The sequence below is a fragment of the Neoarius graeffei genome, chromosome 19 (assembly GCF_027579695.1).
Source record: "Neoarius graeffei isolate fNeoGra1 chromosome 19, fNeoGra1.pri, whole genome shotgun sequence".
NCBI lineage: Eukaryota > Metazoa > Chordata > Actinopteri > Siluriformes > Ariidae > Neoarius > Neoarius graeffei.
In genome coordinates, this window is record NC_083587.1 from 3557496 (window position 1) to 3579370 (window position 21875).

Consider the following 21875-nt stretch of genomic DNA (forward strand, 5'->3'; position numbering starts at 1 on the left):
ACACGCACCAGTGGGATGGTTGTTACGCAGGCTGACGCTGGAATTTGACGGCATGTTTGTGATTGGTTGTTCTGCCACAATGATCTGAACCAATCAGAGAAGAGCCGTGTTGTCTTTATTCCAGAGGGCTCGAGCTGTAGCGCTTTTTATTTCGAAGTTGTTCCTGCAATGGATCTGAGCAGTAGAATGAGCGGAAGAGGAAAGACCGGTAAGGCTCGAGCCAAGGCCAAGAGTCGTTCATCCAGAGCTGGACTCCCAGTTTCCCGTGGGCCGTGTCCACAGGCTCCTGCGGAAAGGCAACTATGCCGAGCGTGTCGGCGCCGGCGCTCCAGTTTATCTGGCCGCCGTGCTGGAGTACCTGACTGCTGAGATCCTGGAGTTGGCCGGTAACGCCGCTCGTGACAACAAGAAGACTCGCATCATTCCCCGCCACTTACAGCTCGCTGTGCGCAACAACGAGGAGCTGAACAAACTGCTTGGCGGAGTGACCATCGCTCAGGGTGGTGTGCTGCCGAACATTCAGGTGGTGCTTTTGCCCAAAAAGACCGAGAAGGCCGTCAAGACCAAATAAATTCACCCACTGTCAGTCCCCAAAGGCTCTTTTAAGAGCCACCCATCTATGCTCAAAAAGTGCACTTTTTTTTAATCCTTTCCCAGGTTTTGGGGTATTTCATAGCTCTAGCATAGGAGTTCATAAACAATATAATCACGTGGTATTAATAGTAATGATGCATTTTATTTATAAAGCATTTTAGTCGTAATAGTATTACACTAATAATAATAGTAGTGTGCTGGCGATAAAGGAAGGTTGATGGGTGAAAATAGATTATGACGGCGCTGTCCGTGCGGCGATTGAACCTACAAAACGCGCTAAGCTGCGCTGTTGGCTCTGCGGAGCTGAGCGAGCGGCAATAAATTAGGGACGGGTGTGGCTGTGTTTCAAACTGTGTCGGCGGGAAAAGACGGTCCAATAGCGAATAGGTGATGCAGCGCGTTCTTGCCAATGACAGGCGACCGCGTTCAAGACGCCCAATGAGCGCAGGGCGCTGTTAGAGTTGAAAAAGCCAGCGTCCGCCGGCGCCGTTTATTCTGTTTCTCATCTGTGAAGTGCAGAGCTCTCCGCCATGGCAAGAACCAAGCAGACGGCCCGTAAATCCACTGGTGGCAAGGCGCCCAGGAAGCAGCTCGCCACGAAGGCTGCCCGCAAGAGCGCCCCCGCTACTGGTGGCGTGAAGAAGCCTCACCGTTACAGGCCCGGCACCGTGGCTCTGAGGGAGATCCGCCGTTATCAGAAATCTACTGAGCTGCTCATCCGTAAGCTGCCCTTCCAGCGCCTGGTAAGAGAAATCGCTCAGGACTTTAAGACAGATTTGCGCTTCCAGAGTTCAGCTGTCATGGCACTGCAGGAGGCGAGCGAGGCATACTTGGTCGGCCTGTTCGAGGACACTAACCTGTGTGCCATCCACGCCAAGAGAGTGACCATCATGCCCAAGGACATTCAGCTGGCACGCCGTATTCGCGGAGAGCGCGCTTAAACGCAGACTCCGTCTAACGCACACAAAGGCTCTTTTAAGAGCCACCTCACTGTCTCACAGAAACGAGCCCGTCTCCATCCCCTCCACGGAACACCGTTCTGTTTGAGCTCACGGTTCGAGTGGAGTCGGAGCAGTGAAACAGAACAGCTGTTAGGACACAGTGGCCAGAGTTCTAGAACTCCTCGCGGTTTGACTGACAGGTTTTTGTCCCCGTCCTTTTAGATATTGTGGTGTCTGAGCGCCGCTTCAGTAATCAGAAGAGAGAAGCAGAAAGTTTTTTCCGCTGCTTGGAAATGAGCAAAGGTAATGTATTTAATAATTGGTCTATTTGTATCAATGACAAAACCTTGTGCGTATTTCAATACATTTATCACTTCACACATGTTTTGTGTTTTTAACAATGGACATTGTCACAAGGCAGACTTCCATTTAGCTGCAGATACAAATAACATTTTAAATAACTAAAACTACTCAATAGAAGTCATTGCGCAGCACCCATATAATTTTTACTCGGTTATTTTCGCTTTGTAAGTAAAATAGTTCCTTTATTTACTCATTGTTGGAGGTTGGTTTTCCTGATGTGGCAACTTTTCTCGCTGTATCTCCCGTAAATAAATTTTTATTCAATTCTGCATTTATTATAAAACAAGGGAACAGCACAGAGAGAGACACGAATTTGCTCTTCTTTGAGAAAGTGGGTGGCTCTTAAAAGAGCCGTTGGGTTGCTGAAGGCGGCCGCAGCAGCAGTGCGCTTTACTTGGAGCTGGTGTACTTGGTGACGGCCTTTGTGCCCTCGGACACGGCGTGCTTGGCCAGCTCGCCAGGCAGTAAAAGGCGCATAGCGGTCTGGATCTCTCTGGAGGTGATGGTGGAGCGCTTGTTGTAGTGAGCCAGACGAGAGGACTCACCAGCGATACACTCGAAAATGTCATTGACGAAGGAGTTCATGATGCCCATAGCCTTAGACGAGATGCCGGTGTCGGGATGAACCTGCTTCAGGACCTTGTACACGTAGATAGCGTAGCTCTCCTTCCTGGACTTTCTGCGCTTCTTGCCTCCTTTACCAGCCGCCTTGGTCACGGTTTTCTTGGAGCCCTTCTTGGGCGCGCTTTTAGGTGGCTCGGGCATGGCGCTACTCTTCGGGTAAGAGAATGAATAAGGCCCGCCTCGCGGCCGCTCAATTTACAGATCCGCAGTGTAATTATACACGAGGCAGGAACATATTTTATTGGCCAGAGTTCCAAACCTCCTCATACGGGGCGCCTCCTACCGCTCCGCCCACTTCCTTCCCCTCCGCCTCGCTTTGTCTCCCTTCCCGCCGTTTTATATTCACAGCACTGATGGAAGAATTTTATAGATAAGAATTCATTCTATTCTTATATTTCTATTACCACCATCTGAAGCGTTTCTCTCACACACAGCTTTCATATAGAAACGGTTAAGTGTTACTGATGCTACTCGTGTCTGCAGTTTCCTGTTCTCTGCTTCATTTTAAATAGACTATTTTCATTCAGATTTGCATCAAACAATACACATTAGAACGAGATTTCGTTGCTGTGGCTCAGTGTAGTGCAGAACGAAACAGCAAGTATATTACCTGAGAATTAAAAAATAATATATATATATATATATATATATATATATATATATATATATATATATATACACACACACACACAGCTTTTCTTTTTTCCCCCTCTCTCTTTCTCACACACACACACTCATGGAAAAAGAGCTCTTTGTGGATGTTTGGGTGGCTCTTAAAAGACCAGTTGTGTTGGTGCGGTTCAGTTTCGGAGCGTTTAACCGCCGAAGCCGTACAGAGTGCGTCCCTGGCGTTTCAGGGCGTACACCACATCCATAGCGGTGACGGTCTTTCTCTTGGCATGCTCCGTGTAAGTGACGGCGTCGCGGATCACGTTCTCCAGGAACACTTTCAGCACACCGCGAGTCTCTTCGTAGATCAGGCCGGAAATGCGCTTCACACCGCCACGGCGAGCCAGACAGCGAATAGCCGGCTTGGTGATTCCCTAAATGTTGTCGCGAAGAACCTTCCGGTGCCGCTTAGCGCCTCCTTTCCCGAGCCCCTTACCGCCCTTTCCTCTGCCAGACATCGCGCTGCTCTCTCCAAGTCAAGCCGCTCAGTTCATGTCACTGCACAGCGCCCACAGCTTTTATACAGTCTCTACAGGACCGAGTTGAGACCCGGAGTGGGCGGGCCTCAGGCCTTAGAACAACGGTCCCGCAGTAAAACACATTCAAAAAGAAACAGAACGCCACAGCTTTTCACTGGCGAGCGCATTCTTCATCCTTTCTGTGCACAGAAACATTATCATTCACATTATTTTTTACGCCGTTTTGATCGGCTGAGCGAACTGCAAACAACTGCCGACAGATCATGGTCTGCTCATGCGCAGTTACTCCCTGTCAACAAACAAACAGCCATCACTGTAATGAGGTTAGTAAAAGCACTCTGTGTTTGTGCAACATTGGCGTTCCCTTTTGAGCCCGTCTGTGGCTTCAAGGCCCGGATTCTAAACTCCTCGGTCCACTACAGCTACAGGTCACAGAACGCAGAACATCACCTTATTACCCGGCCCGGCACTCAGCTCTGATCCACACCGATGTCTGTGTACACTGTTAACAGAGCCGACGCTTCACCACACAAGTACCCTCGAAAAAACGCTGCCTTGTTTTTCTTCCTCCCCCAACCTAAACGCTGGGTCGAGGCTGTGGGGTCATATTCTTGGGTTATTTTAACTCATTCTGAGTTGCTTTCTATAACCCAGCTGCTGGCTTAGTGGTTGAGGACAGTCAGATATGATGCAATCTACCCAGCAGCTGCGTCCATTTAAATCGGTTGTTATAGTATTTGCGCTACATTACAATAAAAAAAAAAAAAGCTATTCTTCCAACTGTCCTGTCCAGTATCTTTCAAAATGCACTGGAAAAGGGCTGATTTTGGAGAGCAATAAACAAAGTGGTTTCAGCAGATCAGCAGAGTGGCGATCCACAGACAGAAGGGAACCGACAGGGAAGGGAATGGACAGTCAATGGGACAAGGAGCCGCAAGCCATAACCAGCTGTTTCTAAGCTCCTTCCCCTGCTGATTTTCAGCGATGATTGATTGTGAATGATCTGATTAATTAAAGTAAACAAATAATGCTTTAATTGTGATGACCATGTTGTGTAGTGTTGTGTAGTTTTAACAGCTAGGCATTGTCCAGTGTGCTCAGGCACGGTCACTTCTAATCTTGCACAGCTGTTGGGCTGCTGTTAAGTTGAAACACCCCAGCCGCTGGGTCACACTACATTTAAAAGCTCTGTTTTTTCCCCAATGAACAGTCTTTGTGCCCAGAAAGACGACGACTGGCAAGGGGGCAGTTTAAAGCTACACAGATTAAGGGTTGTAATATTATGATGTGCTTATACAAACTCTCCCTGCTGTAAAGGCAGCAAAGTTACACGGAAAAATTTATTCACAGTTAGCCAGTTTGCATGGTGATACAGGTGGTGAATGTCAATCCTTATTCGTATTGACACAGATATCATCAAATGTTACGACATGTTGCTGCTGCTTTTCTTCATTGAGACAGACATGTTGATTTTGTTTTTGACAGATGTGCGTTTTTCCTGCAGCCTTTGTATGCATATAAACGGACAGCTGTGTCAAAAACAAACTTGGAAAATAGCAGCTTCACGAGCTCACAGATGGTTTTGGAGGTAAGCGTGTAATTGCTGGAAGTTTCTGCAATGGAAAACTACAATACTTACATTTATCAACAATAGTATACAATATAATACACAGTAAAATGTGTATTGTGTGTCTGTGGATAAGGGCTGGGATGGCAGTGGGTTAGCTATATAATTTGTGCCATTATAAGACCCACAACGTACAACTACTGTTTTCTGTTTTCTGTGTTTCAGGTGAGGCAGTAGATGAGGAGAGTTTTCTTCTTTTAGATGAGGGCCCCATTGCGAGTCTCATTCCCAAAATTGGCCTCCGATCACAATTTCTAAAACTACATAGTAATGACATTGTCACAAGGGACATTTATATCAAAATATTCAAATATTTTTATGTTAAAAAAAATAATAATAGGTCATTTAAAGAAATAATTGGAGGAAGATTAAAAAGTGATGAATAAAATAAATAAATGTTTTTGTTTGGTTTTTTGTTTGTTGTTTTGTTTTGTTTTTGGCAGTGCTGCGTGTTGTTCTGTGTAGATCTTGACTACCATCGTATGGACAAGTTTAAGAAGTGCACGTCACTCAATGTTTACCCTCTGTGTGTGTGTGTGTGTGTGTGTGTGTGTGTGTGTGTGTGTGTGTGTGTGTATGAGACTCATGAATCTGAATCAGAATTGAGTTTATTGCCAAGTTGGTTCTCACATACAAGGAATTTGCTTTGGTGGTTGGTGCTTGAATGGTTCAGATAAAATAATTTAAAAATAGACAAAATAGTTATATAAATGTCAATGAACATGCCACTAATTTATCTAAGTTGCCAGCAGCAGCACAGAAAGGAATGCAATAACAAATATCAGACCTTACTTTATCAGCTCTCACAAATGCAACATTTAATACAGAATCTATAAAGTTCTAAATTCGCTGCATTTTTACCAATACTAACCTCATTCTTAAACTCCAAGTTTCATTTACAGGGAAATCTTATTCATTTCACCAGTCGGGCAAAATAAACCAACATGCAGAACATCGAACCCATCTGTCAAAATAAAGCCAGCGCTCTAATGAACACACTCAGCACTGTCTACTCCCAGGCCTTTTCTTCTCTATAAACCTTTTTCAAGTGACGTCACGACAAACGCGGCCGCCATTTTGGACATGAACTACCAGTAGTCTACCACAGCCAACAACGAGGAACGACGGCGAAGCATCGAAAGGAAGATAGCCATCAAAGAAAGTTTTTACTTTCAGCAAGACTTCCATCATGCCATTATATTGTTGTGCACCTGGATGTAGTAACCATCAACACATAAGGCAAAATTTATCATTTTATCGGATCCTGACAGATGCTGACCGACGGAGAAGATGGATGGTCTCTAAAATATTGGCAAAATGATGTTTATTGACATAGCAATCGTGTGTAACGGGAAGCATTTGCATATCCGAAGTGTTGTGTTTACATCAAAGATAAAATAAACCGATATGACAACGACTGCTGCTGCCAGGTTGGGGACACAAACTAGTAGAAAGGAAGTGTGCCAACAGTGCCAACACACTTCCTTTGTGGTCGATTCTGCTTTAAGGTAAGATGCATTTAATTATTCGTCTGCTGTGGGTTTGGAATCGGTAGCCTGACCGATTCGTTCATGTTTGTGGTGCCATTTGTTTGTTGACGCGTGTTGAAATGGAAGATTGGTTGTTGACATGATTTCCAGTGATGCTTTGGTGCTGCTGTGGATCAGATGTGTTGAGTAGCCTGACTGGTTTTTTTTTCTTGCATGTGGTATCATTGTTGACGCGAGGTTGTTTTTTTGAACATACCAATGCGGACACGATTTCCCCTGATGAGTTATGACTTCAGACACGATGCGTGTGTGGAGTCCGTGTGATATGTGTGTAAGATAGGCTTCTCATGTGTTTGGAGATCCGTGCTCTGAGACAAGCGCAAGCACCCCCCCAGGGAAAAAAAGGGACCCCCCGAAAATATCGGCATAGTTCGAACACTGGGTTGGAGAAAGTAATGGCAAATAGTGAGTGCACAAACCATAGAAGGTAAACTGTACACAGTGCCAGGGCAGTGTGATCGTATGTCTATTTTTAGATTGTGTTAGCTTATCAATGAACACACTCGTCACTCGACGAGTTTCACGTCTTTACGACAGATACTTAAATGTGTGTTAGGTATTATTGTTGCAGTCTAAGCAGTCATTGTAGCAGCTAGATGAGCGAGAACCGAAAGGGTCTGTGCCATAAACCATTATTTCTTCATGTCCAAAATGGCGGTCACGTTTACGAAGGTCACGTGAGTGAAAAGGGTCTATAAACACAATGCTCACAGTAAATGGGGGTTTAAGGCCCATCATCTTCCCAATCTGGGTTACAGTAAATGTATATACATCTACACTCTGTTTTGACCAGATTTATGTATTTATTTAGTGTTGTGATTATTTATTTTGATTATTTTTGATCTAACTACTTAATTCATTACATGTCTACAGTATTCCTCAATTCACACTCCAGTGTTGATCAAACTGCCATGCAGTACAGTGGGTTGAACGCAGGCATTAATACACAATGGTGACAAATAAACCCACGCTCTTCACATCTCTCATGGATGAATGGGATGGGAGCGGCATGCATCCATATCCTACATTACAATTATTGGACCATTTCATTATTTCAACCAATTTATTGACTGAAAATGCAGCGAGTCAAGGTTCCAAATGTGGCCACATGAGGGAAACCAACAGCCATCCAGTACAACATAAGTTATTATTATTATTATTATTATTATTATTATTATTAAATTCATTTTCTAACAGGCAACAAGCCTCGCACTGATAAGCCCCCCCCCCCAGCTATTTCCTACAGATTTATTGCTGAAACGCTGTGACTTTAATCAACAAAGGGAACGTGCACTTCCTAAACGTGGCCACACAATGGCAGTCAAGAGCCACGCAGAACACACAGCGCTGTCTAACACCCATTATTATTTACATTATTCATCAATCTTTAGCATTTCTCCTAGTATTTCCCTACTTAGTTAATTTATTATTATTATTGTTATTATAATTATTATTATATGTGTTTCTACATTTCTCAGTATATAGATGTTAAACCGGATTTGTCCTCAGGAGCGAGCTACAACTAGTAGCCGAAGGTCCAAAGGAATTTAATTGTTTCTTCATAAGCATCATTTTCATTTTTCCAAAACTTTCCACAATATTCTCGCTGTTCCTAACAAGGCAGTCTTTTGGAGATGTTCTATTTTAATACTCATGTTGATCTTTTTAATCCATTGTCCTAACTTATTCGGTTCATTCAATAATTAGGGGTACATGTCATGTCCACAGGTTGTATTTATACATTTTACAAAATATTCACTTCAAAAAATTATCAATTTTACATTGGTACACATTCTTTTTTTAATTTAATACAAAATGTCAGCAAGTCCCATCGTTTATTTTGCAGAAATTGTGTACAGTACATTGGAATTTTTTTTGTGCTGTATGATTTGTTAAAGGTCAAAGTTTGCTCTCCAAATTAACAGTAAGATGCATGTTTTTGTATATTATTTTCATCATTTTTGTTGAAAATAACCATTAAAACATGATAAAGGTGTTTTTAAATCTATTTGACTCACTACATATTCAATTATTCACTTTGCATGTGTCCGAGAAATCTCTGTCAACTGTGTTAGCCACTGGCAAAACCCCTTTAGCTCAGCAATGGTTTGCTCCAAAGTCATCTGTCCAACAGCATGTGATGCCACTGCCTTTAGTGGAGGAAATTTTAACTTCAGTGTGGTCTGTCTTTTCTCCTCCTCCTCAATATTTCATCAATATTATTGTCTGCACATAGAGTGGGTTAATTGCTCGTCAACTGTGTTATCAACATGTTCATGTGCACTTGATTTAGATATTATATTTACAACACTGTAGAGAAAGATTATTTAAACAGATGTTGATCAAGGTCATGAGGTGACATGTTAGCACCTAGCGGCTAGCACAAGGGTCTAAAATGAAAGAAATGTCGTGTTACTCATCAAGTGTTGGTGGAGTGGAAGAACATGTCTGCTTTGGCACAATCAGCTCATCAAAAGAAAAGGGCCCCGCAGCCATATGGACCCATCTATCCCCAATACTTGACCTGGTCAAGGCTTCCTATCCCAATGGGACTGTGGTACACAGTCAGTTTTTCACAGTTTACTTAGTTTCTTTGAACTGCTATTTATTTTACTACACGAACTATGTTCAGAACACTCGTGTTTTTTCTGCTTGTTTGGGGACTTCTGTTCGCACTCATATTGGGGCAGCCGGCGTATAGCCATGGGGCTATTGTTTACACCAGGGAACCGCTGCTAGCACTCAGTAACACCGGATGCTCATACATGCACAAAAAAAACGCACACCAACATCTGGCTCATAGACACTCCTGCTCTGCAGCTCAGAATTTAATTCACTGTTTGTTTTGGGGTTTTTTTGTGGCTACTGCCTCATAAAGGCGAAGCGAGGCAGTAGCCACTATGTCATCGTGCTGTAAGAATGAGTGTAACAATAGCAAAACTTCGTAACCAATCAGCACTTATCCTGATCAAGTTTGATTACCCGTTCTACTTCTTGATAAACTTAAGAACCAATCAGAACCAGAAACGGAATAAGAGAAACCTCGTTATAACTTCGTAGTGTCATAAGATAATTGGCAGATAAAAAAGATAAATGAAATTCACCTCGTGGTTCACCAAGGCTACTGATTTGATATCAAGTAAGTGGTGTTCATTTTAAGAAAATTTACCTTTTTGATTAACACGGCTTTTGTTTGGTCCTTCTGAAAGGTCAAATGACAGGTTTTGCAAGTTTTTTTGAGCTTTTTGGCAGATAGATTGAGAAGGCGATATCAAACTTCTGCTATTTGCTTTAATTTGTTAATTGTATTTTTTATTTCAGTCTTTACACTCCACTTGTGAAACAAAATGTGCTCAATAGTTCTAAATAATGCTTTGAAGACAATTCATGAACAAGTGCTTTCGTACTATTTTGAGAATAGATCGAGTTCACAGCACTGTATTTAGAACAAAATACACTCAACAAAATTGGTAACCAAAACACTCCAAGCCCTGATGCTGCTCACAGCTTGGTGATTGTCAGGTTTTATTCCTTTGTAAGGATAAATAATTGTAAGTATTTATTCTTGACCAAGAAGGCAGTAATTTATTTTGTGACAAAATTGTAAGGATTTATTCTGTTCAGTTAAAATGACCTTCTGTCTCAGCTAGACATTGTTTAAAAATTCCATTCTGTCTGAACATTGCTATCATATCATCAGAACATTCTGCTTATTTTGATATGAAATGTGTATTATTGATCAGATTATTGTGTCTGAACAGTGCCAAGGTCTGCAATGATGTCAGACACACCCACACACACCCACAGCTGCATATCCAACGTGTATTTGGGATTAAAAGTTAGATTTAAAGCCATGATTTAAGTTAGTTTTATAGCTACACGTGATTTAGGATTGTTAGATTTAACCAGTCTCTTCAGTGTTGAATTTGAAATTGAAATGATTGAATGTTAGATTTAATGTTAGATTTAAAGCTGAATTAAGTGATTCATATTAGTTTTATAGTTTTATAGATTTATATTAGCCTCATTGCTGCACAAGGTGTTAAGACTTTATGATTTTAATATTTTAGAGCTTACATATACTATAACAGTGATTTTAAACTATTCCTGTGTAACCTGACCTTCGTCCAGTGGAGAAGACACTTCTTTGTTAGACTAAAGATAGTCTTTGTTTTAAATTGTCATGATTGATCCAAGGTTTCACTCACATACACACATATAAAACCCCTGTATACTCTCGTCTCAGGGGGGACTTGCGAATAAAGATTGTGAACTAAAGATTGTGGGGTTCCTTTCTTTTTTCTGCGACTCACCCCCAGACGTCTGGGTGATGCAAGGGGACTGATCTCGAGATGGTGAGGGCCAGAGGTGAAGAAACCTAACAGTGATGCTTTCAAGAGATGAGGCGAGTAGAATTGATAACATGTATAGATGCTATATTTACTGTATGGACATGGGATCAGAAAACTATTTTATTTGTAAGCAGTAGCCACATGGACCTATGGGGTACCTATTTTTTTTTTCTTCCCTATTATGGTTTGCGATGTGTTTCCTTGTCGAAACACATTGCAATGAGTCATGTTATTGGTCGCATTTGAAGCAGGAAATTTTACATCCAATCACAATAACGATGTTAACACATAAATAGATCTTTCCCTCCCCCCCACCCCAAATCTGTCCCTCTGAGTTACATGGAGTCAACAGGAAATCTTTTGGTGGAGAGGGTGGAGACCTCGACTGGCTATCATAGCCTGCAGGGAATCGGCCGTCAGACATTCTGTGGCATGTCCCAGACCCAGAGAAATATAACTGAATTGTCTTGGCCAGCCCTAAGGGTCCCATCTGCATCTCATCATTGCTGAGGAGTGTGCTCCCATCACCCAATCAAGCATCCAGCCAGAGCAGGTCATGATATTTTTTACCATATTAACATGCCATTGTTGTGTGTTATGCCTGATGTAAAGACTCTCGTCTCTGCGAGCCTACCACACAGATTTAATACTTGTCATTTTTAGGGCATACCTAACAACCTGTGTTTTCTTTCTCTCTCTCTTCCCCCCCCCAATCTGTCCCTCTGAGTTACATGTTGATCCTGGGATTGAGATGCTGGCCTCTTCTGCCCCTCGGACCTGCTTGATCCATCCTGGTGCCCTGTGTCTGGTCGGAGTTTTATCGCACCACTCCTGTGAAGGATGGCCCCATGAGGACAGTTGAGGGTTATACCTGTTAAAACTGTTAATATTATAGTCAGGCTGTCTGTTGTTGCCCAAATGAGGATGGGTTCCCTTTTGAGTCTGGTTCCTCTCGAGGTTTCTTCCTCATGTCGTCTGAGGGAGTTTTTCCTTGCCACCGTCGCCACAGGCTTGCTCATTGGGGATAGATTAGGGATAAAATTAGCTCATGTTTTAAGTCATTCAAATTCTGTAAAGCTGCTTTGTGACAATGTTTATTGTTAAAAGCGCTATACAAATAAACTTGATTTGATTTGATAAATCAGACAGTGCACAGAAATTTTAGTGAAATCCCCAGAGTTGTGGTCTTGACCAGTCTTGAGATAAAATCTCGAGTCCTCTGTGTCTGAGACCAAGACAAGATTGAGTAAAAATGTGGTCAATTCCGAGACGTGACCGAAACCTTCAAAAAGTGGTCTTGAGATCAGTCTCGAGTTCTACAACACTAGATTAAACCATAGGTTCATAAAATGTTTCTAAATCTTCGGTGTTGCATTTATATTTTTGTTCACTGGAGAAACAGGAAGTTCTTTGAAACTGTTTCCATCTCTCCTGGTAATTGTAGAGCATTGTGTAACCAACAGATGGCAGCAGATGGAGTTGGGTAGAGAAAATAGATTGAATATAAGATCAAGTCCCTCTTTAAATGATTGAGGAGAGAAACATAACATGACTGCACTTTCAGTGGCCACTGGGATAGAAAACAACTGTGTGCTTGCATTAGTGCAACAACACAATTGGTTTAATATGATTCCCAGTTCAGTAAGACGATTGGTTTTTGGGGACAGGGGAAAAAATACCTGAATGTTTGTCAGGTTTTCGGTTGTTCCAAAAGTCACAGACAGAGCAGCGACGGCAGCTCAATGTTTATTTACTTTTCAGTCCAAGAAATCAAGCACTGTTTCGAACCAGGATCCTTTTGCGTGTGAGACAAATGTGATAACAGGGCTGCCAACTCCCTGAACCCCAAAAGAGGGACACTTTCAACCCAAATGCAGGACTTTTTTTCCCAGGCCTATCCGCACTGCCCCACGATAGAAATCATAACGTTTCCTTATCCAGACCACAATCCTACTAATTTCAGTATAATTTTGGTAAATTAATACTACACGAGCAAAACTGTATTGTGTTTAAGTAATAGTCAAAACAATCATTAGGCCTACAAGTGTCTCTCAAATTTCTCAAACTCTGAAAAGCTTTAGGCCTAAACCATTGTCATAGTTATTCTATTTGAGGGGCATATCTTGAAGCAAAAGCAAATCCAGAAATGTATGCAAGTTTTTTAAACTATTTATTAAAACTTAAGAGAATATGTTGTTGGTCTGCATCTTTTCAGTATGGCATGGGCCTCCTCTTATCCTGCAATAAATAAGAGAAATAAAGGATATTTAGTTTGAGAAATAGCCTACTGCCATCCCATGAACTTGTGTGTGTAATAAGATGTTTATATGGACATTCAAATGAAGGCTCACCAGTTACTTCTTCCATGGCTATTCCAGATTCCAGCATCTCCTCATCCTTCTGCACAGCCCAAACTATTTACAGAACAGTGGCATGGACATCCTCTTATCCTGCAGTAAATAAGAAAAAAACAAATGATATTTAGATTGAGAAATACTGCCACCCAATGAACTTATGTCTGTGTGTGTTGCATAAACAAGATATATAGACAAATTAAAATGATATTTAGATTGAGAAATACTGCCACCCCATGAAGTTATATGTGTGTGGGTTGCATAAACAAGATACAACATAGACAAAATTATATTTAGATTGAGAAATACTGCCACCCCAAGTGTGTGGGTTGCATAAATAAGATATATAGACAAATTCAAATGAAGACTCACCAGTAAGGCCTACACCTTCCAGGGATATTTCCTGCTGCTCCTGACCGATTCCAGCAGCTTCTTGTCCTTCTGCACTGCCAGGTAGAATTCCTTGCAGGACAAGTGACAGTTCACAGTGACAAGGAGTTCGTTCTTTATAAGTTCTGTGCTGCATCGGTTCCTGGCATTGGACCATTTCCCACTCATCAAAGAGAAAATCCTTTCCACAAAGGCATTAGAGCCTGGCACGCTGAGGACGAAGGAGACGATCTTGAACATATTTGTCATCTTTTCTTTCCCAATGTTTTCAAAGATAGCCACCCATTTTTCACCAGTGGATTCTGTGGCATCCTTTGAGTGCTTCTTGATTTCTTCCCTGCTGTTGCAGAACTCTTCATATAGCTCATCCATATTGATTGTGTCTGAAAGTTTTAGAGCAGGCACCATCTTTTCTAGGTCTGGGAAGGAGAGCTCATCATATAGGCCTATTGGCTTCAGCTGCACCATTACATTGTCAGGTGAGAAGTCAAACCACTTGTCGATGTATTGAATGGCTGAGTCATAAAACGTCTCAAAGTCATCTTTGATTTTTGACTTCTGTCCTCCTGGCACCTTCTCCATCAGCCTATTGGTCTGATAGCCGAAGAAGCTGTCTTCCTTCCTTTGGAGCATTTTTTGCCTGAACTGTCTCAGCTCCTCGTAGACATCAGTGATGCACAGATCAGTTTCCTCAAGCTTCTTAACAAGTTGGTCAAAGACGGCCCCAACATTGTGAAAAAAACACAGGTAAATCTCTGCAGTGTCAGTTTTTTCCTCATCTTCAAATGTCTTCCTCAGTGCCACCGGACCCTGTTCCTCTAAGGACCTGAAGTAGGAGGTAAGTGCAGGCCAAGTTTCCAGGAGATGTGTCACAGCTGGATGTAGAGAGAGCCACCTAGTGCACACATGACGCAATATCTCCCGCCACTCAATGTCAGTGAAAGCAAAATAGGACCGCAGTTCCTCTCGCCGAGATGATGACAGAGAGAAATGATTGTAAATTTTCAAAACGATGGTCTCGATATCCACTGTCAGCTTATCGCTCGCATACTTGCATGCGTTGTGTGCGACATGGGCAGGGCAGTTAGCTTTTAGAATACCATCGTTTGTGCTGCTGAGCAATTTGTAGACAGAATGGTGCTTTCCGAAGTTCACATTTGCATTGTTGGCGGCATACGCGGTGATGTTTTTAACATTAAGCCCATACGTGTCAAGGCAGGCAATAAGAGCCTGGTGTATTCCATTTGCAGTTTTGTCGCTGTCTTCGTAGAAATCCAACAGCTTGGATTGTACACCATCTGACGCGGAGAAATACCTCACACATACTGGAAACATTTTCCTATTTCCCTTGTTCGAGGCATCGCTAGCAAGTGAAAAATAAATTGGCTCACCATCATCTGTAGAACTAAAAAGGTCAGACACTATTTTCCCCACAGTGCTTGGTCCCAAGACATTCATGGTTATCATCTCCGCTTTGGTTCTTCCCAATTGCATATTCTTAGCAACACTCGAGTCTTGAAATAAGGTCCCATTTAATTTCACTGTACAGTCCGCGGTCTTATAGCTATGGCCGTGTTTGATGGTGTGATACACATAGGCTACCTCGCTTGCAGAAATTTTGTCGATTTCAGAAGTAGATGTGGAGAAGAATGTACTGATGTTGCTAGCTCCTTTAGATAGCACAGCCCTTTTGTGCGAGTCTGTGTCTTCATGGCAGGATAAGTCGTGCTCGCCACTATGGCCAATAGATATCTCTCGGCGGCATAATGTACAAAATGCTCTCCTAGCATCTGTGGTGGCTTTAACCCACGACCTTTTTGCTTCCCATTCCTTGTTGTAGCTGCAAAGCCTCTTTTTCTTAGCAGGCTCATCCATTTTCACTGACTTGTTCATGAGCAGAGAACCACTGACTGAAATGAACTCAACAACCGTCTCCCACAGCAACATTTGCATGAGTTTTGGCGCCTTATCACAGTAGCCTATCAAAGATCCCTGTTCAGAATGTCATCAATCACCAGTCTGCTACTATTGGACAAAATATTTCATCCATATTTCATCAAAAACTGCGACTGCGATTGGAATACGGGACAGGAGCTGTTCCTCGCGGGACAAATTAAATTCACCTAAAATTCAGGATGTCCTGGGCAAATCGGGACGGTTGGCAACCCTATGTGATAACCACTACACTATAGAAACTGCAGCAAGCATGCTGATTTGCTGTTGCCTGGGCCACAACACTAGAAGCAATCCCACTTAAGCACTTGTCCCCAGTGTAAGTGTTGGCTGGATTGTGGTTAGTGTAGCCGCCTTCCAAGCGGGTAACCTGGGTTTGATTCCTGGCCAGGCAGCACGGTGGTGTAGTGGTTAGCGCTGTCGCCTCACAGCAAGAAGGTCTGTGTTCGAGCCCCATGGCCGGTGAGGGCCTTTCTGTGCAGAGTTTGCATGTTCTCCCCGTGTCCGCGTGGGTTTCCTCCGGGTGCTCTAGTTTCCCCCACAGTCCAAAGACATGCAGGTTAGGTTAACTGGTGACTCTAAATTGACCGTAGGCGTGAATGTGAGTGTGAATGGTTGTCTGTGTCTATGTGTCAGCCCTGTGATGACCTGGCGACTTGTCCAGGGTGTGCCCTGCCTTTCGCCCGTAGTCAGCTGGGATAGGCTCCAGCTTGCCTGCGACCCTGGAGAACAGGATAAAGCGGCTAGAGATAATGAAATGAGATGAGATTCCTGGCCAAGGCATGTCCTTTCATGCCAATATTTCATTGCTGCAATGAAAGGCACTGGGACAAAACACCGGGAAGGGATCAGTTGCCTGCCACTACCTTGTTTGGATATGACTGAGGGCTGTTCCTTCTGCTTTCCACTAGCAGTGTCAGTAGCTGTTCACAGGGCTGAATGATGTCAGTTTTCACCTGGGCCAACTTGTCCTGTGAAAAAACATGAAGGCCACGAGCATGATTTTCTTTCGTTGGCGACATGCTACTTTTTCCACAAACGGGAAACTGTACAGTCACTGTTTTAGATTTAACAAGCAAAAGTGTCTACATGTTGGATGGTCTAAAGCAAATACTTGTTGATACATGATCAAAAGTCAGTGCCATTTTGCTGAGTTCTGATGCTGTGTGCAGCCCTGTTGACTTGACACCGCTCCATAAACGAGGAGGGACGTTGTATTTGAGAATACCACCTCCTTATGATGAATTGCTGCAATTCATTGAATTGCAATGCAATTCCATGCTTCTGCAGCCAGTGGAAATGTAGAGAATGCTTGTTTGTTTGTTTGTTTGTTTGTTTGTTTGTTTGTTTGTTTTTTACAGCAGCTGTTATCTCCCTTGAAGGAAAACCAGAAAGGCAGGGGAACCATTCCAACCAGGTTTTGTCCTGATGACCGTTTGCACAGAGGAGAACATGACAACCGTTAATCTACCAAAAGTTGTCCAGTCCTGACAAGGTTCGGGCTTTCTGGCTGTTTCGAGAGTACCTGATTTTAAGACACCTGAACATTTATGAAAGCAAAGCACGGACCTGCCAGGTTTCTCAGGCACCTCCGTTCGCTTGTTAGGGGAAAGGGATAACCACAACAGAGCAGAAAATACCTGAAGGTGTTTCAGGTTGTTCTAAAAGTCACGGGCTGAGTGGAGATGACAGCTCGATGTTTATTCACTTCTCAGTCCAAGAAAACAAGCACTGGTTTTGCCCCAGGGACCTTTCGCGTGTTCGCCAAACGTGATATCCACTACACTACAGAAACCACAAAGGGAGTGTTTAGCTCCTGTTGCCTGGGCCTCGAGAAAAGCAAAGCTCATGCTTAAACGTTTGGCACCAGGACGGGGGCATGGCGGCAAACAGATGGTCGAGCGTAACAATGACAAGGTTCAGCATTGAAAAGCACTGGAGCAACTGTCGGAATGTCTTCACCATCTATCCTGAATCTGAATCAGTTCTGAACTTTGTCTTTCTTTAAAACCAGGCTGCTAGACGGATGGCTTAAACTTCATCTTCAACCATGTCATCAGTCTGCCAATGTCCTCCAGCATCCATCTTCCTTCAGGAACAGACTTTGTTGTAATAGTCATGTCATCCATGAAGGCTCTGAAGTCATCCATGAAAAACATAATTCAAATTCAAGTCCTTGAATTATAAAGTAATTCATTTCTTTGTGTTGAGATCAAAAAAGAAAAAAAAAAATCATTTAAATTCTAAACTGTTTATGAGGTTCAGTGTGGTGAAGAGGCAGTTGTACACAAATAGGCCAGCAATGTCATGCTCAGGCCATGATTTACGACTACTGAAATAATTCCATTTACTATATTCTACAAAAATCAAACAGATGCTCAAAGCATTCAGAAAAAATGGGGAAATAAAATACCCTCAAAATAATTTTTGATGTGTCCAGCCTTATCCTTCCCGACCTGGCCACATACATTTGCATAAAGCTAGCATATTTGTACACTCCCACTTCCCAAAGTGTTTATCCAACAATACATCATTAAAATCATCTTTTCTCAGAACATATTCACTGGGATTAATTTGCACTGAATAATATGATGTGTGGTCATTTTTCATAGTCATTGAATTCTATTGCCCCTTCATTTTATAAGTAGTGTTGAAAACAATGAAAAAGTGGTAGTAAGTTGCCGTTTATGAGTTATACAGAGACAACTGTTGGTTTCTATCCTTGAATTGTGCTGTTGAACAAAAAATAGGGGACAAATGCCCTATTGTTCATTTTGGAAGCAAAAAATATGAATATGTTTTCAACGGCTGCAATTCCAAGAGGAGATGTCTGATCCAATGCAGAGAACAAGTTTTATCATTTCAGCATTTCTTTAAGCTGAATGAATAATGTTATTTGATTGTTTTACTGAATTCTTCAGTCAAGAGCTTCGGTTACTTGGTGCTGATTAATTTTCTATAACAGCAGCTCTGACAACTGCAAGGTAAATCACAGGTTTCTGTACAACCCTGGTACCAAAAACTTGGAACGCTGTGTAAAATGTTCATTAAAACAGGATGCAAAATTTTGCAAATCACAGAAACAATATAATTCATTGAAAATAGTAAAAAGACAACATGTCAAATATTGAAATTGTATTACTGTATTTTTTTTAAATTCATGATCATTTTGAATGGAAAGTCAACAACGCAATTCAAACAAAGTTGAGATTGTGTAAAAAAAGAATGGAAAAATTGTGTAATGCTGAAAAAAACTGCTGGCACATCTCACAACTAATTAGGTTAACTGGAAACAGGTGGGTATTAAAGTGGGTATTAAAAGAGCATACCAGAAAGGCGGAGTCTCTCAGAAGTAAAGCTGGGGAGGGGTTTGCCAGTCTGTGAAAGACAAATAGTGCTACAATAACTTTCAACATAAAATTGCAAAGAATTTGGGGATCACATCATTTACTGGACATAATGTCATTAAAAGATTCAGAGAATCCAAAGTAATCTCTGTATGCACGGGACAAGGACAAAAACTAATCATGGATTCTCCATGACCCTTGAGCCCTCAGGTGGCACTGCATTAAAAACAGACATGATTCTGTAGTGAAAATCACTACATGGGCTCAGGAACACTTCTGAAAACCACTGTCTGTGAACATAGTTCATCAATGCATCCACAAATGGAAGTTAAAACCATATATAAACAATATTCAGATCCACCACCACCTTCTCTGTACCTGAGCTCATGGACTGAGGCGAAGTGGAAAACTGTCCTGTGGTCTGATGAATCAAAATGCAAAATTCTTTTTGGAAATCCCAGATGCTGCATCCTCCAGGCTAAAGATGAGATGGACCATCTATCCAGTTTGTTATTAGCACAAAGTTCAATAGGCAGCATTTGTGATGGTGGGGGGGAGGGCACATTTGTGCACATGGCATAGGTAGCTTGCACATCTGGGAAGGCAGCATTAACACTGAATGACACATACAGGTTTTAGGGCAACACACTACCAATGTCTTGTTCAGGGAAGGCCTTACTTATTTTAGCAAGACAATGTCAAACTGCATTCTGCACACATTACAACTATATGGCTCCGTAATAAAAGAGTCAGGGTGCTAAACTGTCCTGCCTGCAGGCCAGACCTGTCTCCCAATGAAAACAGTTGGTGCATTATGAAATGCAAAATACGATAAAGGAGACTCCAAACTCTTGAGCAACTGAATTCCTATAATCAGGCAAGAATGGGACAACATTTCTCTTTCAAAACTACAGCACTTGGTCTCCTCAGTTCTCAAACATTTACAGAGTGTTTTTAAAAGTAGAGGTGATGCAGCACAGTGGTAAACATGCCCGTCCCAACTTTTTGAAATGTGTTCCTGGCATTGAATTTAAAATTAGCATATATTTTTCAAACAACAATAAAATTTCTCAGTTTCAACATTTGATATGTTGTCTTTGGACTGTTTTCAATGAAAGAGAGGGTTTCCATGATTTAAAAACCAACACATTCTATTTTTATTTATATTTTACAGTGTCCTCACCAGAATTATTATAGTTTTGAAATTTTTATTCGTTTTTTAGTTGTTAAGTTTTTTTTTTTTTAATTAATTTCAGCTGAGGGGGTGGCACAGTGGTGTAGTGGTTAGCGCTGTCGCCTCACAATAAGAAGGTTCTGGGTTTGAGCCCCGTGGCCGGCAAGGGCCTTTCTGTGTGGAGTTTGTATGTTCTCCCTGTGTCCGTGTGGGTTTCCCCCACAGTCCAAAGACATGCAGGTAAGGTTAACTGGTGACTCTAAAGTGAGTGTGAATGGTTGTCTGTGTCTATGTGTCAGCCCTGTGATGACCTGGTGACTTGTCCAGGGTGTACCCCATGTGGAGCTCTCTGAGGTGTGGGTGGAGCACAGAGGACGGCAGGACAAAGCTTCAGGTACAAATTGGCTTTTATTGCCAGACTTTTCAGTGTAACAATACCATTTTATTCTATTCCATACACATACACACACACACACACACACTGTGTTCTTGTCCTGGGAAGAGCTCTCCTCTGCTCTCCCTCTGCCTCCTTAAATAGGGTGTGGTTACTGGGAAGACACACAAACACAGGTTAATTACCATCAGGTGTAGTGATTCTGCCACTCACCTTCCCTGGCTCCACCCTCCTGTCACAGACCGGCGCTTGACCACGCCCCTGCTGCCACATACCCCCACGGCCCGACTCAGGCCGGGCGCCCGTCCGGCCCACAGCCGACTCAGGCCTGTGGACCACCTTGAAATTGAAGGGTTGGAGTGCCAGATACCAACGGGTGATCCGCACGTTGGCATCTTTCATGCGGTGGAGCCACTGGAGGGGCGCGTGGTCCGAACAGAGGGTGAAAGGGCGCCCCAGCAGGTAGTAACGGAGGGCGAGGACCGCCCATTTGATCGCCAGGCATTCCTTCTCAATAGTGCTGTAGCGCCCCTCACGCACCGACAACTTCCTGCTTATGTACAGGATGGGGCGGTCCTCCCCCTCCACCTCCTGGGACAACACCGCCCCCAGCCCTCTGTCCGATGCGTCGGTCTGCAACATAAAAGGGAGAGAAAAGTCAGGGGAGTGTAAAAGTGGCCCCCCCCACACAGTGCAGCCTTTACCTCAGAGAAAGCTCGCTGGCACTGCTCCGTCCACTGGACCGGATCTGGCGCCCCCTTTTTAGTGAGGTCAGTCAGCGGGCTGGTGACGTCCGAATAATTAGGTATAAACCTACGATAGTAGCCAGCCAGCCCCAGGAACTGTCTCACCCCCTTTTTGGTCTTGGGCCTCGGGCAGGCCGCAATCGCTGCTGTCTTATTAATTTGGGGACGCACCTGCCCATTGCCCAAGTGGAAGCCCAGATACCGTACTTCCACCCGCCCAATCGCACACTTCTTCGGGTTGGCAGTGAGACCCGCCCACCTCAGCGACCTAAGGACGGCCCTCAGGTGTTGCAGGTGCCGCTGCCAGTCATTACTATA

At 43.0% G+C, this 21875-nt stretch overlaps 2 protein-coding genes, 1 long non-coding RNA gene and 2 pseudogenes across 3 annotated transcripts; 2 read left to right on the top strand and 3 right to left on the bottom strand.

The window, feature by feature from the left end:
• Window positions 1-186: 186 nt before the first annotated feature.
• LOC132867726 (histone H2AX-like) overlaps window positions 187-21875 on the top strand; it is a 1044434-nt pseudogene continuing 1022745 nt past the window's right edge.
• LOC132867747 (histone H3) lies at window positions 1006-1626 on the top strand. Its single transcript, XM_060900758.1, has one exon. The coding sequence runs from the start codon at window positions 1125-1127 to the stop codon at window positions 1533-1535; it is 411 nt and encodes a 136-aa protein (XP_060756741.1). The 5' UTR covers window positions 1006-1124; the 3' UTR covers window positions 1536-1626.
• Window positions 2083-2663, bottom strand: LOC132867765 (histone H2B-like). The gene has a single exon (XM_060900771.1). The coding sequence runs from the start codon at window positions 2661-2663 to the stop codon at window positions 2289-2291; it is 375 nt and encodes a 124-aa protein (XP_060756754.1). The 3' UTR covers window positions 2083-2288.
• The window catches only part of LOC132867717 (uncharacterized), a 1045807-nt pseudogene continuing 1027267 nt past the window's right edge, over window positions 3336-21875 (bottom strand).
• LOC132867800 (uncharacterized) lies at window positions 13351-13972 on the bottom strand. Its single transcript, XR_009650765.1, has 3 exons — window positions 13926-13972; window positions 13551-13649; window positions 13351-13437 (listed from the first exon to the last, which is right to left on the bottom strand). It is a non-coding gene; the product is annotated as an uncharacterized LOC132867800 (long non-coding RNA).